Source organism: Rhineura floridana, chromosome 7, assembly GCF_030035675.1.
Source record: "Rhineura floridana isolate rRhiFlo1 chromosome 7, rRhiFlo1.hap2, whole genome shotgun sequence".
Taxonomy (NCBI): domain Eukaryota; kingdom Metazoa; phylum Chordata; class Lepidosauria; order Squamata; family Rhineuridae; genus Rhineura; species Rhineura floridana.
This window is the reverse complement of record NC_084486.1, coordinates 53270286-53289458: the sequence shown is the minus strand read 5'-3', so window position 1 is coordinate 53289458 and position 19173 is coordinate 53270286. Positions and strand designations below refer to the sequence as shown.

The 19173-nt window shown below is 41.5% G+C and overlaps 1 protein-coding gene across 4 annotated transcripts in view; it reads left to right on the top strand.

Moving 5' to 3' along the window:
• Window positions 1-10333: 10333 nt before the first annotated feature.
• Window positions 10334-19173, top strand: part of LRRC27 (leucine rich repeat containing 27) — an 87422-nt gene continuing 78582 nt past the window's right edge. For 3 of the 4 annotated variants that reach the window (XM_061635637.1, XM_061635634.1, XM_061635638.1), the window contains exons 1-2: window positions 10334-10754; window positions 18868-19149. In XM_061635637.1, coding sequence (XP_061491621.1) covers window positions 18934-19149 — 216 coding nt within the window. In that variant the 5' untranslated portion in view covers window positions 10334-10754; window positions 18868-18933. Of the gene's footprint in view, window positions 10755-10904; window positions 10985-18867; window positions 19150-19173 lie in introns of those variants that run through there. The other variant, XM_061635635.1, reaches the window with a different exon arrangement.

Sequence of the window (19173 nt, the reverse complement as noted above, 5' to 3'; positions counted from 1 at the left end):
GCAGGAGTAATCTGTGCACAGCTAGGCACTCTATTCAGTACTCTGGCCAACAGATTCTACACTAGCTGCAGCTCCCAAACCAACCTCAAGGGCACGTACCTAGTGTGAATTACTATAATACAACTATGAGGTTACCAAGCATGAACCACAGTGTCTAAGCTATCCCTAGCATAGCACACAGCTGTAGAGATAATGACGTCTAGGCTGAATACTGCTGCCTTCAGTAAAGACTGTGAAGCATCCAAAATTACTTTACTGGTGAAATTTAAAATGCCCATAGCAGCAGCTACGCAATCGTGTTGCGTAGCAACTTGTTAACTTGATCGAAATTGCTACTCAAATTGCAGTGCAAGTTACCCTTCTCTGTGTTTTAATCCATGTTTCACTTTCAGAAAAGGGACAAGGAGAAATTAATATATGAGAAACTGCTACACTGCATTACAATTAACATATTCTAATAATCTGTAAAAGGTCCTAGCACACTGATTTTTAGTGAGCATTCCACATAACACTATGGAATAGTTAAGGCGAAATGCACGTCCATCACATTGCTCACCCCAAGAGGGTTCAAACCTCTGCAAGTATGCAAAGTGAATACTTGTAAAGCCCTGAGCTTTTTGTGAGCCTTTTACTGAAAGTTCCAACAGCACTCTGAGTGTTGTCTGCTGCTTCTGCCTTCCCTTTCCCCCTCAAGGGCCAAGAAACCTATCTGGGGGCACAGTAAGATGGAGACAAGCAACCTCTATGTCCTTTAGAGGCATATTGTCCTACCAGGGATGGTGGGTAAATAAATTGAGGCTGAATCTTGAAAAGATAGAGGTGTTATGAGTCCAGAGTTCTCATATCTATGCAGGGCTGTGGAGTCGATAGCCAGACCTTCGACTCCAACTCCTCTATTTTTCTACTGTCCGACTCCGACTCCTTCATAAATGGCAAATGTATATTAACTAGTAATAACAAATTTACTGTAGTAAAATGGTAGCACAAGGCATTTCATCACCACCACGTGAATCCAGAGCTTGGAAAAGTTACTTTTTTAAACTACAACTCCCATCAGCCCCAGGGATTGGGCCCAATACCTCTGTAGCACCATCAATCCAGCTTAATGGTGCGACGTTGGAGAATGTCAATCACTTTTCTTATCTTGGCAGCCATCTCTCTGTAAAAGCTGACATCAACAGTGAAATTCAGCATCGTCTGAGCTCTGCGAGTGCCGCATTCTCCCAAATGAAGCGTAGTGTTCGAGGATCGGGATATTCACAGGGAGACTAAAATGCTTATTTACAAAGCCATTGCACTACCGACCTTACTGTATGCCTGTGAAACAAGGACCATCTATAAACGCCACTCCCAACTTCTTGAAAGTTTCCACCAATGCTGCCTCCGGAAAATTCTGCAAATTACTTGGGAAGATAGGCAGACTAATGTTAGCGTATTGGAAGAAGCAAAGACCACCAGTGTTGAAACAATGATCCTCCAACATCAACTTCGCTGGACCGGCCATGTTGTTCGAATGCCTGATTACCGTCTTCCAAAGCTTCTACTTTATTCCCAACTTAAGGATGGAAAATGGAATATCGGTGGACAGCAAAAGAGGTTTAAATATGTTCTCAAAGCTAATCTAAAAAAATGTAACATAAGCACCGAGAACTGGGAAGCCTTGGCCCATGAGCATCCCTATTGGAGGTCGGCCATTATCAAAGGTGCTAGGGACTTTGAAGAAGCACGAATACAGGGCGAAAGCAACAAATGAGCTAAGCGGAAGGCACGTCAAGCAAATCCTCATCGTGACCATCTTCCATCTGGAAACCTATGTCCTCACTGTGGGAGGCTGTGTGGATCCAGAATTGGCCTCCACAGTCACTTACGGACCCACCGTTAAAGACCTTACCCTGGAAGACAATCTTACTCAGCCACGAGTGATCGCCAATGATGAATGATATCACATATAAAGTGTCTGACTCTGGTTCAGAAGAGATTCTGGCTACTGGTATATTTGATTCTCTGATGTGGGAAAAGTTGTGCGGCCTCCACCTCTTCTGGTTCTTTCTCTATATTCCTCCTTTGCAAAGAAATAGTGGGCACTTAAACATTGCAGTTTTAGTAATACTTTGCTCCTAACAGAGCTGTAATCCTATGCTTGCTCTCATGAATGTACTTGTACACACAGTTAAGTCATATCTCCTCAACAGTGAACAGAAAACTAGATCCCTGCTCATTCAGTAATGCTCTCTCAATTCTGTTTAAAAACACATACACACAAAGTGAGCAAGTTGCTGGAAACTCACATTTTGTAGGCAATACAAAAGGCTTTAGCCCTGTGCTTGCTCTCAGGAGTAAGCTCCACAGAATACAGTGGAATTTACCTATTTCTGAATAAGATTGCATTAGTAACCAGCAGTGATTAGAAAATTCATTTTAAAAAGGAACAAAATAGTTAAAGTTCTTCCAAATGAACTTTTAGTTCAAACTTTTTGCCTGCCACACAGCTCTTAAAGGCACAAGAGTGCTGTTCTCCCCCAATGCCAGTCTTAAACCATACAAAGAACTCTAGTTAAAAGGAAAAAGGAAAACACATTTGGGCAACTTGATATTTTTAAATTAAGGCATATTTAAAATGAGCATCTGTAATTGTATAAATTCAATGGTTAAGATGTTGGACTTAGACCTGGAAGACAAGGGTTCAATTCTACACCCACTTTAATAAACACAGTGGAGCTTACTTCTAAGTAAAAATAATAGGCTTATTGAGTTACTATAGCTAAATCATACCTCCTCCTTGGGATAGTTAACAATTACATACGTGAGACTATGGAGAACACAAGAAATATTATGTTCAGGATTAGGGTTGCCAGGTTCAATCCGAGACTGATCCTGTATCTTTAGGAGAAAAGAAAGTCAGCCAAGTGCAGGTGTTCTTGCAACCCTGTAATGGGAAAAACCACCAGGTAGAATTCTCCCTCCCCCCTGCACAACTTTTAAAAATACAAAAGACCTCTTGCGGGCCTGGCAACCTCTCCTAAAGATACAGGATCAGTCTCAGGGATTGAACCTGGCAACCCTATTCAGGATTATGTTGTTTGTTAAACTATGTCTCTGGCTCATTTCCTGGTGCACAGAAAGAACCTCTCTGATCTGACACAGTGTATTTAAGTATCACGGATAAGAGTTATTGTCTAAAGGTCTCCTAAGTTTCTTTTTAAAAAAATACAAAACCAATCCTGTAAACTATAAGCTCCTATTGTTAAGATAAAAAGATATGGCAGGCAGAGAAAAACAAGAAGCCAAAATGTTAGAAAACAACCAGTTCAGAATACTATAGCAGAATGTTCCACAAGTTCCTCCAGTGTTCCACTGGTGTGGGGACTCATTCACACAAAGTATATTTAAGTGTCATGGTTTTTATAAAAGCAGGGATTTGCCTAACTCAAAATTCCTTCCCCTTTTGATCAATCACATTTACACAGGTTCCACCACCCCACTGAAAGTGAAATTGGGGCTGGAAGTGTGCAACAACCTCACACATGCCCTGCTAATTGGATTTCCAATGCCAGGAGATCTGCGTTATCAACTACTCTCCAGCTCTCTTCTCCCGCAGCCCTCATCATGAAAGACAAAGTCCTGGGTTCAGGAAAAAAAATAAGCATAAGTACTCCTAAACTTTTTGTTTTAATTAAAATAGTTAAGGTAAGTTCTTTCTCTTATCCCTTTGGGGATTGGTTATCTTGCATAAGCCAATAGCAAACTTTCAGATACTTTACATAAATAAAAATAAATTTAAAAGGTCTGGCCCGGCCCAGTCTATTCTTGCCACCAAGAATCTCCTCTCCCTCACACCCTGACAACAAAAGGTCCAGTCCAGGTCCAGCCCATGAAACCTCTCTCTCTCTCTCTCTCTCTCTCTCACACACACACACTTATGATGCCAGCCAAACAGGGGGGGGCAGTTTGCCACCAAAAATCTCATTCCCCCCCCCACCCTGATAATAAATGAGGCCCAGTTTGACCCATAAAGAAACCAGATTTTCCTCCACCCCCCCTTTATGATGCCCTAAACATTTTTAGGGGTAGTTTGCCACCCAGATTCTTTTCTTCCTTCCCACCCACCCCTACAATATATAGGTCCCAGTCCAGGCTGTGAAGAAAGCAAATCTGCTTTTAGTGTAGTTTACCAACATTCCTCTCCCTGATATGTCTAAATATATCTGAGCATGCTCAGAACCAAGGTGTGGTTCTGATACAGCCTCAGACTGCCAGGTGGGCTGTTCTCGAGGCAGCCTAAACTCCTCTCTGACTCTTCTCTAATTTTTATAGTGGCTGTGTTAGATAGATTGAGTAGTAGCCTTCCTATGAAGGCTGACAAACAGGCAGACCAGGGGGAGGGACCTCTTTGCCAATGAGCTCCACTTTTGGATTAGGACTGGCCAGACGCAGCTTGGAAAAGTTACTTTTTTTGAACTACAACTCCCATCAGCCCAATCCAGTGGCCATGCTGGCTGGGGCTGATGGGAGTTGTAGTTTTAAAAAGTAACTTTTCCAAGCTCTGGGATTGGCTGAGTGGTGCAGAAAGCTAATTGGTCAGAGAACAAGAAAGTGATTGGCCAGAAAAGAGTAGATTGACATAAATGTTTGCATGGCTTCTCTGAGTTCAAATAGAAGTATAACATGTGCGTGCAACAAGAAAGGGTGTGTGGCTTTGAGGGGGGGATTAAAAATTGCTTGCCATTCTCATTGCAGGGCTGTACCCCAGTAGCCCCAATGGACCAGCCTCCACTGGCTAATTGTGTGAGTACAAGTGGCATTAAATGGGTGACAATCCAACAGTGTCAGCCCACTTGTGCAATGGACATCTGCTCACACAAGTGGAACTTCAGCTCCCTTAGCTTCCCCCTACAGCCACTCCCCCACAATACCAAAAATCTGTTTGGGGATCTTCCAGAACATATGGGGGGCATGGAGGTCATCAGGGGGGAGGAGAGGAAGGGAAATACCTGTTGTGTTTGCTGGCATGACATTAGATCTCACCCATAGTTTTAAACATGTAAATAGAAGTTTCAGAGGGCCCAAGCAGGATTAGGACCAGGGTGCATAGTAAAGGCATGCTTTACCCTTCCCTCTCATCCTGTGATCCTGATAAAAATCCCTGTCCCAAGAGGAAACTTTCATTGGCATTGATGGAGGCTTCCCTCCTAGAACTTATAGCAGCTCCAGAGGTGGGGTGGGGGAGTTTGGTGGGATAATGACATGGGAGGGAGAGAAGGGTTAACCCTCTTCCCTGCCCACTGCTCAATGCTGCTTCCCACAATCCATGTTATTACTGATAATAACATATTTAGGTAGTTCATATCATATTTAGGTAGTTCATATCATATTTAGTTTGGCCCTTACTCTGCATGTGAAATCCGTTTTCACATTTAGCTTTAGTGATATCTAATCACATGCCTAAACAGTTTAAACACAAGCTGGATTTGATGGCTCTTCTATGATTGTTTGATTCTAAACCTAAACTGTTACAGTCCAGTGCTGAGAGGCTATAAATGACGGCAAAAGTATTTTCTCAGAAGTCAGCTCTTGAACTTGCTATGCCCTTTTTGAGTTAATTAAGGTTTTAATAGGTAGCACTTAAGTTTTTTGCACAGACTGCTTAACCTTTGCTCAGCTGTGGCCCTGCATGGATGGGGCTCTCTTATGCTTGCAACCTTTTGAAAACATATTAGACACCCTGCTGTGATGCTGGCATAGTAGGGGAATACAAGCTCAGAACAAACAAATTGCTCTTAGTTTGGCACTTTAATGAATATTCTCCTCTTAATAACTTGCCAGCCTTGAGTGCATTTGCTTTACTTGTCCTTCATTCGCATATCTATTTCCACAGCTTGCATGTTCTCTGTTTATGCAAAAATCAATCCAGATGTCTCATTAGGAAATTTTGGACATATGCTAATTGTTTTTAGTCATTCATTCATTGGTATTTACTCACCAGCTGGAGGACAAGGAACTACTCTTAATTACCTTAATTTAAGAATCTGCACTTAGAAAACACTAAAAACCCACAAAAAACTATCCTCCCCCGCTTCTCCAAAAAGAATCCTGATTTTTTTTCTTAACGCAAAAGTAAAACTTGAAAGAAGTTGAATTACAGTGACAATAAACTTACTCTGATGGAGAGGAAAACAAGCATTAGTTTTAGTAACTGATTTCTTCTGTAGGTTAAGCTAGACTATGTATGGAACCTGTTTAAACAATATATATAAAAAACACAAAGAGTAAAAGTCAAGCTTAAAGCCAATGCACTGCATCATAGAGGATTTAGCTTTAATATAGAAATGTCAGAGACAGAAAAGAAGCAAAGTGTTGTTTTCTAATGAGAGCAATTATTTTAGAGATTGATCCCATGGTCCTCCTTCTGTTGGCATCATCGCCGTCATCATCATCATGACAAATTTCTTCCTCTCGGGTTCCTAGTCCTTAGTCACTCCAGCAGCTATGCCACTATCTTCTCACCCCAGCTGCATTTTCATTTCCCCTGTACATGTATATTTTTCCCCCCAGGCACTCTGACCTTTTACTTTATTCCCAGATATTGCACCCTTTGTCAGCATTCTATAATCATCCCTCCTCGACAGCATTTAGAATCCTATCTAGTGCACTTCTATCCCCATCTACTCAAATGTAAGTCACATTGAGTTGAATTATTCTTATTCTCAGTGTGTAAAGAATTGCAGGCTCAAGAACATATGACATCTCTGGAGATCAGCCAATGGCTAAAGAGAATTTGGTGGATGAGAAGCATCAGCAAGTTTTTAGTTTATTCATATTGAGGAATATTTTAGGAATATTTAGTAATAAATTACTTCATGTCCCAAACATGCACCTGAAATCTTACCATGCTCTTGTTTTTGTATTTAACCCTAATCTGGAAATGCAAAAAAAACCCTCCCTGCAAATATAAAGGTGCAATGTGACATTAGCCAACATTGCTTTCTCACCTGTGTGCACTTTGCTTCCCTTTCTAAGTTATTATTGTCCGCCTAAGAATTATTTTCATATTAGCTTATTTCTGGAAATAGCATATGAGCAATTTCATTTTCCATTTTACAAGAATTATGGGCAGTGTAAACCAAATTATTCATAGATTACTGAACAGTTATCTAAGATTAATATGTCTGTTAGGTTTTAGATGCTCTTTGTCTGCATTTAGGTATGTTATGAATTTTTATGAATCCATACAAATCCTCTTGGGGGAAAAACTCCTACTTCAGACTGACACAATTCCTCACTAATCTTTAGTAGTGTTATTCATTGTAGTTTTGTGTTGTAGGCTAATAGACGAGGAGCTGTTATATAACAATACCTGGCTGGTATGGTGTTGGAAACAAATGAAAATAAAGGATTCATTTGTTTTTGAGAGAGCACTACTGCATCACTAATTACAGTAGTTCACGACAGGGCTGTGGAGTCGGTATGCCAAACCTTTGACTCCGACTCCTCTATTTTTCTACTGTCCGACTCCAACTCCACCCAAAATTACTTCCGACTCCACAGTCCTGGAAAGTGCTGTAAATGTCTTTTTAAATTGGAAGCTCTTGTAGGAGCATTTTTATCGCTGCCTGAATATGCGCTGATCATACACTGACACACAAAATGTTTTCCATCTTGAGTTATGGTGAAATGCTCAAATATAGCTGACTTCATGGGAAGCTTCTTTGACATTTTGAATTTATATTTTTAAAAAATTGTCAATCAAAATTTATTTTGAAGCTGGAGTTGGAGTCAGTACATTTCTACCGACTCCGACTCCACCCAAAATTGCTTCCGACTCCACGACTCCGACTCCGTAGCCCTAGTTCACAATCACCTTATCTGGTATCATTTGACAGCTTTAAAAATTAATTTCTTAAAGCAGGCCTGCATAACTTGTGTCCCAAAAAGTATGTAGTGTTGCACGCCTCCCCAGTCTCCGAGCAGTGAGATTTCAGGGGTCCCTGCGCTCGCCCTGGGTTTGGTTTCCTTGGGAAGAAGGTCAGTGGAGATTGTGGGGTCTTTATGAAATATGGTTTGTTTATTTACACACATTCCAACCTGAGCTTAGGATGGAGGAGTTCAAGGCATCAGCAGTACAATATCCAGCTTTTCTATCAGTGTTACAGGAGGCATCCTATAGCCATGATGCAGAGAGACAGCCTCTCTACCTGCCTCCAGTTCCCAGCCTTTCTCCAGACACAACTCTAAACAAAGCACAAACCTCTCTCAGCAGCCGGGGGGGGGGGGTCTCTCCTGAAGAGTTTCAATGACAAAAGGATCTTCCTGGCCCATTCACCAGTTGCTGGGCACCTAATAGACCCATTAACAACCTGGCCATGCTATTAGCTTAACAAAAGAAACTCATCTGGCCAGCAGAGCCAGCCCCAAGGCACAGGATTCCAGATCAGAGGCTGGAAGGGGACCCACAGGAATCATCCATTCCAACTCACAACAGTATAAAGGAAATATCCTGGTTTTGCTACCAGCTTGTGACTGAAAAAGCAGAGGGGACGCCACATTAAGCCCCAGGTTGGCGAAAATACCTAGATGATGATGGACTGTGTTTGCTTGGTAGAATCAGATCCTAAAGTCTGAGTCAAAGTTTATTTAAGACAAACTAATATCAAGAGAGTTTGGGGATCTTTCCTTCCATTCATTTTTTTAATAACCCCACATCTGTTATTCTATATATATAATTATTTACAATACATGTTCACTAATACGCAAAAAAGCCCCTGCAGTTTAAGAACGTACCTATAGCCAACAGATATTTCTATCCAACTTTAAAAAGCAGGGAAATTGGGCAGCGATAGTGAATGTACCAGGGGAGCAGGAGACCTGACCTCTATTTCTGAGATATTGGACTGCCCTACAAATTTGTCAAAATGCAAACACAATTTGGGTTGGTCTTACATAGTCCAATCCACTTCCTGTGTAGCTTGGAAGAATTTGGTTACATATATGTTTTTCAGGCTTCGAAAGATTTTAATGTTTCCAGTATTGAAACTAAGCATTTTGTCTTCACCAAGGAGTTTCAGAGAAGCTACTCAAAGCCAGTCACAGCAGCCTGCTTAGTTCTCATCTCCTTTCATCTCACAATAGTCTTGTGAGGTAGGCTAAGCTGAGAGAAAATGATCAAGGCAAGGACACTTCATGGTGGGAATATAAACCCAAGTCTCTCCACATTAGCTGTATGAAAGGCCAGTGTGGTGCAATGGTTATGGTGCTGGCTTAGGACTGTGGACTGGAGAGGGGTATAATTGTGGGTTTATATAAAGAGATGCATAGACCAAGGTTAAATTAAAGGAGTTCTAAGTATAGATGGGGGAGGGCATAGATGTAGCCCTGTTCAGCATGTGGTTCAGAATACAGATTATAGTCGTAGGCAGTTTGACCACGACCTGGGAGACCAGGGTTTGAATCCCCACGTAGCCATGAAGTTCACTGGGTGACCTTGGGCCAGTCACTGCATCTCAGCCTCAGAGGAAGGCATTGGTAATCCACCTCTGAATACCACTTACCATGAACACCATAGGGTCACGATAAACTGGAATCAACTTGAAGGCAGTCAGTCCATTTCCATTTTTCAGACTGAAGGGAAGTGTCTGAAGGACATGCACACACTGAATAAGGGGACAAAAGGTCCTTAATGTGCCTTAATTATGCTCTTGGATCAGGTTTGTCAACAAGATATGAAAACATGAGCATTTCCCAGCCTTTCCGGAATAAAGTCGGAGTTGTAACTGGTGTTTGTGAAGAGAGCAGCGACAGAGGGAAGTAGTCATTCTAGGAAGTGTGATGCGGTCTTGAGAATGTAGCCACCATACATGCTGATGGGTGAAATAACGCCCAGTTCATTTGAAATGTGGTGTTGGAGGACAGTTTTGTGGATACCATGGACTGCGAAAAAGACAAATAATTGGGTGTTAGAACAAATTAAACCAGAACTATCACTAGAAGCTAAAATGATGAAACTGAGGTTATCATACTTTGGACACATAATGAGAAGACATGATTCATTAGAGAAGACAATAATGCTGGGGAAAACAGGAAGACCAAACAAGCGATGGATTGATTCCATAAAGGAAGCCACAGACCTAAACTTGTAAGATCTGAACAAGGTGGTTTACAACAGATGCTACTGGAAGTCGTTGATTCATAGAGTCTGGGCGGGGAAAGATCTGTAGGGAAATATGTAAAAAAAAATGAAGTTGGGAGATGATCTATAACTAATTAAGCAATGGAATAATGTAAGAGTACGAAGTGAGCATTCAGTGCGGAAGTGAAGCGTCAGAAAAGGGAGGCGTAGTATTTTTCTCTTTCCGCCTTCTTCCTTTCGCTGCTTTTGTGTGTGTTTTGTACAACCTTCAGAGACTCTAATTCAAAATTAGGTTGAGGTGAAAAGAGGAAGCTGGGCGAAGACAACCCCACGGAACACAAATGGAAGGAGAAAGCCAGGGTCAGGCAGCCCCATGCGGGCGAAGAGACTACCGCTCTCCGTTTCTCCGTTTCCCTGTCCTCTCCCTCGAAGCGCTGACGAGGCCAAAGGAGGCCGCCTCTTGTGCTTGAGGGTTGCTATGGCGACTGCTGCCTGAGGCCTGTTTATTGCATTTTGGTCACGACATAAAGAAAGATACCGGAGGAAGGGACGAGAGGGGCAGCTTGAGCTGCATAGGGGAGTTGCCCCCCCCTTCGCATCCGATATCCCTCACAGCTTGGGAAACAAATTGGTGAGAAATGGGGGGGGATTTCAGCGGGGAAAGGGAAGCGACTAGGAGGGGGTATGGGCCGAAGTGTGGGAAGGAAGCAGGGAAACGGATATGATTACGGAGAGAGGGGAAAGGTGCATAGTCGGGGGGGGGGGGAACGGGCGGAATTGACCGACCTTACTACCGACAACTAAGAATTTTTGTATGCCCTCAGTAAATACAAACATATTGAAAAATTAACCAAGAAAATGGTAAGAATGAAACACTGGAAGGGGAAAACAAGACTATTTCCTTTGGGCTCCTACTTTTCCATAATTCAACCTTAAGGCTTTTTGTGTGTAACCAGCTTCGCGTTATTATCTGTGCCCAAAGTGGGTCGCTTCATGCAATATACTTGAACCTACAGCGTAGAGGGGAATTCATCACGTGTTGATTGTACCTGTGCGTGTATTTTGAGGCATGTAGGGCATACATATGCTGGTGGGCAAGTTGCCATTCATTCTTACATGGAACTGTTGTTTGTACTGTACAGTATAGGAATTATTGTATTGTTTAAAGGAGCCCACAGATAGCAACAGCAGTCTTAAGATTCGGGGTCTGGAACGTTCTTTTCTGACAGTGTTTGGAGATTAGCAGAAATATTTGTTGCAAATTTTGCCTGATCACAGCTGCACTTTGGAATAAAGTGCTGAAGATGGGGATGTAGAAACTTTGAGAAGGGTTCCCAAATTATTGCTAGCCATCCCCAATTATCTTGAAGATAATGGGAGCATGAAGATGCCCCTGCTTTGGGAACCATCTCCAATTGACACCATCACCTAACTCAGAAGTAGGCCAGCTAGTGTGGTGTGTTCAATTACATATATGATCCCTGTGGTCCAACAATATGTGTTAAATTTACCAAGCATGAGTGTTTCATGAGGATCTGTTAAGGTTGTGTTAACTCAGTGGGAAGACTTCCTTAAGAACTTTAGAAGTGTCCTACTGGCTCGTATTAAAGATCACTGTCTAGCATTCTTTTGCAAGAATGACACCAGATCAGTCTTCCCCGTCGTGGTACTATCCAGATGTTTTAGACAACTCTTATCAGCCCCAGCCAACACAGCTGAATGGTCAGGGGTTATAAGAGTTGTAGAAATTGACCAGGAGGCCACCACAGGACTGTTCTAAGGACAGGTATAGAAAAAAGAACATATTTTGAGAAAACTTGCCCTTGTTACTTGTTGTGAAACCTGGTAATGGGAATCTGGAGTAGAGTAGGAATCTCTCCACCTGAGCCTTGGAGATGGAACTGAGAGGCAGGAGTCAGTGATCCAAACCTATTCTCTCATCTTAATCTGGATGCAAGTAAACTCAAGCACACTTGCAAGACACCCTGTGATCAAACTGCATGTATGACATCGAAGTGTCCTGCTTCTTCCTCTATTCTGTCTGAATGTGGAGATGGGTATTTAGTCTCCTGTGTCTGTGGATCCTGGCCTGGACCTGCCATGTACTGCTTTTAACAGCATGAGTGAAAGGACCCACCAGTTAGTTTATTGATATGATGGAATTTGAGTCACCAGAATTTATGTCAGAATCATATTTTGTTATGATTTGTTTATTGCTTTGGAGAGTATTGTGAGTGAAACCACCAGTGACCTAAGCAAATACGAATTAAGGGCTTGAGGTAAGAGATCTTGTAATGACAGAGATGCTTTGAGTGGATGGAATGGAAGAAGTTAAAGATGATTCTGTGATGGAATGAACCAAGTAGGATGAGAACAATGCTGTGAGGGTTCTGAAGTAGAGAAAGGAAACCATTCTTAGAGGGGATGGCAAGGAGACTACACCATGAAAGGTAAAGTAGGAGGGAAAAATCAATTTTTGTTTGTCAAATAAAATGTCTGATTATGAGATGCAGTTACTATTGTTATTATTTTATGCAGACTAGATAGAAGCACACACACAAAAACAGCCTCATTGATGAATGCTGGTAGTTCAACTAGGTCTTTAAATCAGGGGTTCCCAACCTGGTGCCCACCAGAAGTTTTTGACAGCAACTCCTATCATTCCTGACCCTTGACTATACCAACTGAGTGTGATGAGAGTTGGAGTCTAACATCTGAAGGGCACCAAGCTGGGGAAGCCTGCCCTAGAGAGAGACTAAGAAAGGGTTATGCCATACAAAGCATGTGAATGAAAATACAAAATTGGGTGGTTCAAGACACACCATATGGCTGATTGGTAGACTAAACTGGAATGTGTCTCATCTGAAAGGGATTATCCTATCTGAGTACTAAGACAACTTGGCCTATTGGGATTCAATAATTAAACTAGAGAGTTGTGGTGACTGGGATACTTAAAAAAATTAAAGTTCTGGTGGGAGAGATGTAGAAGGAGGAAGAAAAATGAAGAAGACTTCTGAAACGCTAGAGCAGTGGTTCCCAACCTTTTTGGTATGGCGACACGCACATACAAATTTATTTGGTATGGTGACCCACCAGTTTATTGTCACATGAATTTTGGACATGAGGTCTTTGGCAGCTATTGGTTTTATGCATTCTACCTGCACATTTACCTATTTTATAACCATTACTTGAGGCATTCGTGGAAAATTTAATGCCCCTATTAATGTGGAATTTGTTGAAATATGTATAGTACTTCCAAAGTTATTCACAGTTATTACATTTTAGGGAATGTAAGAATATCAGTCAACTAATTGCAGGATATTGCTTCATAAGCTATAAACATTTGTTCTAAAACAGGGTTAGATATAGACAACTATGAATATTTTTGAGTCCATTTTGGTAAGGATCAGTGGGATGGCTGAGGTTGCATTTTGCCAACAGGTAGGTCAATGGCAAGGTTTGATGGTTGTCAGACGTAGTCTCAGATCATTATTGATATATAGCCTGCTACTGTATTTTGTCTTCATAGCCGTAATTGCTGAAAAACCTGTCTCACAAAGATATGTACTACCAAATGACAGCAGCACAGATATATATATAGATATAGATAGATAGATAGATAGATAGATAGATATAGATAGATATAGATAGATAGATAGATAGATAGATATGTATATATATGTATATGTATATATGTATATATATGTATTGAATATATATAAAGACAATTTTGAAAGCAACAAACAGAACTTCACTCAAGCTTGCTCTGGATCCCTATAAGGATTCTGTTAATCACCTAAACATATATATGAACGTAATTCTGATTAACAAAACAGAGGTTTTTATTGTATTAACAAAATGTTTCAGCTTCCGCCTTCATCAGCATACAAGTGCTGTTACCAAAGTGGCAGTTATAGAGCTTTGAGAATGGAATGCAATACCTGCCTGCCATCTCCAAAGATGGAGAATTATATTTTTGTATGTTTGTTGGTGTTCTTACTTTGCTTCTTTCCTGTGTTACTAATATTTCTATAGAGAATCTAAACTAGAAAATTTTATTTCCTTCATTATTCATCCTAGAAATCTGTGTCAAATTTATTTTTATTAATTTCAAAGCCTTTTTATTGGTCAATGTCATATGATGATGAAGTCAGCCTTTTGTATTTCAAATTGTTGGTTATGTTCCATTTCTATTTTGAGTGCATTAACAGTTGAATCTGAAACTGCAGTTTGATGTAAAATCAGACTGATTACAATATGTTGCTACTTCAGCAATGACTCTAGCTGTTGGAAAAAAGAGGATGCATTTTTTCAGCCTGCTATGTTTAAAGCACTTCATTTAAGGCAAGGTGGGCACGGTCAATTAAAAACATAGAGCACACCTAGAAGTTTGCTAGAATATGTTTCACCTCCCACTGTTTTATCTTGTGCAAATTGAGACACTCCTGAGGTCCACTGGAGACTATTTTGCAGAAGTCAGTGCCATTATTCCACAATTATGTTTGGAGTTTTTTTAGTGTAAATTTTGCAAAGTGTTGCTGTACTTCACCTTTTAACAGAAATAGAAACAAAAGAAAATGATTTCCTATACGAAACTTCACTAAAATTGAAAAGTAGATCAGACATATTTAAAGTGATCATCTGAACTATATCAACTGTCTTAATAATGTTGTTTCCTCCCTGCTAAAACAAGATCAGCACAGCGCATGTCTTCTTTCTATTATTTGGGCTGATTGCAGGTGTTGCCACCACTCACCGTATGCTCAGAGGCACGTTACCAAATTCTTCCAAGCTACACAGGAAGTGGATTGGACTGTGAAAGACCAACCCAAATTGTGTTTGCATTTTTACAAATTTGTAGGGCAGTCCAATATCTCAGAGAGGAGTTCAATTATCTTGCTCCCCTGGTACATTCACTATTGCTGCCCAATTTCCCTGCTTTTTAACGTTTGATAGAAATATCTGTGGGCTATAGGTACGTTCTTAAACCACAAGGTTTTTTGCCTATTAGTGAATTTCTCTGCTTTTTAACCCAGGAGGTAAGAAATGGGAGCCTGTCCAAGCTTGCTGAGAGTGGATTGATCATTTGCATGCTTATTGAGTTCAGTGGGTTTTAATCCCCTGCAATCATGTTTAGGATAGGTGAAACTGACCACAGGGGAGGGGGAGGGGAGCAGGGGGAGGGGAGCAGGCAGGAGGGGAGGGGAGGAGAAGGACAGGTTTGATCATTTGCATGTTTATTGAGTTAAGTGTGATTTACTCCGGTGCAATCATGCTTAGGATAGGTAAAACTGACTGGGGGGGAGAGAGGGAGGGCTGGAGTGGGCAGGGGAGGAGGAAGAAGGAAGAGGGGGAGGAGGAAGGGAGAGGAGAGGGGAAGGAGGGGAAAAGCAGGTCTGATCATTTGCATGCTTACTGAGTTCAATGGGATTTACTCCTATGCAATCGTGGTTAGGGTAGGAAAAACTGACCATGGGGGAGCAGGAGGGGAAGGGGAAGAAGCATATGGGAGGGGGGGACAAAGGAAGGGGGAGGGGAGGTTTGATCATTTGCATGCTTATAGAATTCAATGGTATTTACTTCTGTGCAATCATGCTTAAGATAGGTAAAACTGACCATGGGGAGGAGGAAGGGGAAGGAGGGGATGGGGAGGTAGGGGCAAAGGAAGGCGGAGGGAAGGGGCAAGAGGGAGGGGATAGGAGGGAGAAGGGAGGGTGGGTTTGATCTAGGGTTGCCAGGCTCAGGGCCTGAGAATGATTCTGTATCTTTAAGAGAAAATTCAGCCAAGTATAGGTTTTCTTGCAACGCTGTAATGGGAAGAACCACAAGGTGAAATTCTCCCTTCCCCCTGCACAACTTTTAAAGATACAGAAGACCTCTTGGAGGCTGGGCCTGGCAACCCTAGTTTGATCATTTGCATACTTTTTGAGTTCAGTGGGATTTATTTCTGTGCAATCATGTTTGAAAATGGAAATGGACTGCCTTCAAGTCGACTGAACTTACGGCAACCCTTTGAATAGGGTTTTCATGGTAAATGGTATTCAGAGGTGGTTTTACCATTGCCTTCCTCCGAGGCTGAGAAGCAGTGACTGGCCCAAGGTCACCCAGTGAGCTTCATGGCTGTGTGAGGATTCGAACCCTGGTCTCCCAACTCGTAGTCCAACACTGACCTGAGGGAGGAGCAGGGAGGGTAGGAGGAGAGGCAGGGAAGGAGATTGGGTGGGTGGCACTGGGCAGAGGGGAAGCCCCCTTCCTTTCCAAAAGGAAAACACTGTGAACAGTATCATTGCTTTTCAGCATTTCCCCTACCTTTTTATTCTACAGGCACATGTAGCCTCCCACCCAAATTTAAACCAAAGCTGTCCCTGGCCACATCCACATCAGGCCTTTATTTCACTTTGGAGAGTTATGGCTTCTTTCAAAGAATCCTGGGAAGTGTAGTTAGTGAAGGGTGCTGAGAGTTGCTAGGAGACACCCTGTTCCCCTCACAGACCTTCAATCAGAGTGGTTGATTGTTAAACCAGTCTGGCTACTGGAGTTCTCTCAGTGGAATAGGAGTCTCCTCGCAGCACCCTTCACAAACCACACTTCCCAGGATTCTCTGAGGGAAGCCATGACTGTCTCAAGTGAAATCAAAGTCTGGTGTGGGTGTGGCCCCCTGACTAGGCAAGCCCAGCAGCTGTGACGCTTTTAGAACACTGACAATTGGTTCTTACTGAGCATGCCCCGCATTATCATAGGGTGCCAGCCAAAATTTCTTAAATTAATTAAAAATCAGCCAGGCATTTTTTTAACTTTTAAAGTGCAGAAGATGAAGGTCAGAGTATGGGGCAAGGTCAGTATTAGGATTACAGGTACTCTGTGAACATGGCTGATTTTTAATGAATTTCAACAGATTATGAGAACTCTGACAGAAAAAAGTCCAGAAGGGCTCAGGGGTTTTTTCCTCTCATTTTAGACTTTGAACTCTCAGTTCTCTCTGACTGTTTCGTGTATCGCCATGAAAATTGAGGGGGTTGTTAAGCAAGCGTTTTTGAGTTCAGGACTATAAGGTTTGTAAGGTTTTGTTTTGAAATGAGTTTATGGGAAGCATCAGAATGGCATGGGGGGTATTTTCAATTTAACATTGCGGAATGTGAAAAATCCACACTGGCTATAGTATACAGCCACTCTCGTGGCTGTATAATAACAGGTATTCATCATGCCTGTTAAAAGCAATAATTTGTTTTAGGTTTACTTATAAAGCCTGCATCCCACTTGCATTGGCTTCACAATTCACTTGTGGGTCATGGCCCACAGGTTGGGCAACACTGTGCTAGAGAATAGCCATGGATATAATTGCCAGCTCCTAACATTCTGTCTTTGGGGCACTCTACATAGAGCCTAATGTAGGACAATACAGATGTAGGGGTGAACTATGCAAAGGACTGCTAACTCATGAAATACAAATTCTGGTAACTGGGTAGGGCTTGGAGGCAGAGCTTAGACCAGGTCTAAGGGTATAGCCAGAGACAGAACCTAGTAGTTCTATCTGGGGACATACGGCCCAGTGCTTTTTTTAGTTTCCTGTTCACAAAAAGTGCATTTTCTGGCAACTGACCTGAAAGCAAAAAAATTAAAAGTGACGCTGGGTTTTGTTTTTTGCTTGCTTGTTTTTACTTCTGGTCAGTGGCCATTCACATAGGGAGTTCTCAGAGTGTGGTTCCTGATGACTCCTATAAGGTAAAGCTATTAACCTACAGTCTGGGACACAACTGAAAGTGAGAAACGCTGCACCTGGCCTCAGACAGTGGGGGGACCAAAAGGGGTAGGTTAAGAAATTTAGCCCACACCCCAATTGTTTTCTTGATTTATATTTCTGTTTGGCAGTAATGGCTGCCATTCATTTATATAAGGAAAAGATGCAGTGTGTGTGTGTGTGTGTGTGAGTGAGTGAGAGAGAGAGAGAGAGAGAGAGAGAGAGAGAGAGATCCATCACCCAGACACTAGGTTGCTGGGCTTCCATTCATAAGAATGCCATGGAAAGATACAGGAATTCCTGTGAAACACAGTTATACTCACACCCCAGATTTTTGTAGAGCCTCTTGATACACTTAATAAAATCTGAAACGTTGACTCTCAGCAGCATGAGCAGCATTATTCTAATAGATAGAGGTGTGCAGTTTTATGTAACTGTCACGTGAACTTATTGGATAGCGCTCTTGACATTGTTGATGAGATAATATTTCTTCCTTCATTATGCACATGCAGTTTTTGTTACTGTTTATATAATGTGTTATAGGTCAGCCATAAATTTATACTTCAGCTTGTATTTTTACATTTTTGTTGTTAATTATGCTGCTTTAAATGAAGAGCTTTATTGTATTTTGTATTTGATTTTCAATTGTAATGCTTCAATTGTAATGCTTTGTTATCTTGTAATGCTTTCAATTGCAGTTGTAATCTTTCAGTTGTAATGTTTTGTCATCTTGTAATGTTCTATTTTAAGATTTTTTTGGAAATACAGAAAAGTATAGAAATGATTTAAACAAATAAATATTGCAATACTGGGGCTAATCCCCATATAGTGTAAAGAAAGAAGCTGCTCCTATTGGTCTGCAAAAGAGCTTGTCTATACAAACTGTTTAAGTATTTAGATTGTTGATTTGCCTGAATGATCCAATTTCTGTTGCAACATGTTGTGTGGGGTGTGTGTTTATTGCTACTTTTCTGTTTTAGTTTTTTAAAAATCTGTTATTTTTCAGCTTTTTACTTACGTTTGGATGATGAGTGTGTAGATTTCTGGTTTAGACCAAGCAGTTTCTCATCGAATGGAGGAAAAGTGTCCTCCCTCAGAAACGGATGGTGCTGGTGGTGATGCACAAAATGCACAGAACAAAAGGAGAACTGATTCTGCTTCTAGTTCATCAAGATGCATTCGCCTGGCCCTTGAGAACCTTGTGTCTAATTCTTCAGTCTCTCTGGATTTGAGTAGAAAGGATCTACAGCATTTAACTGAGGATATATACAAGTTATTTAACCTTAAAGTAAGTTTCTTGTATATTATAACA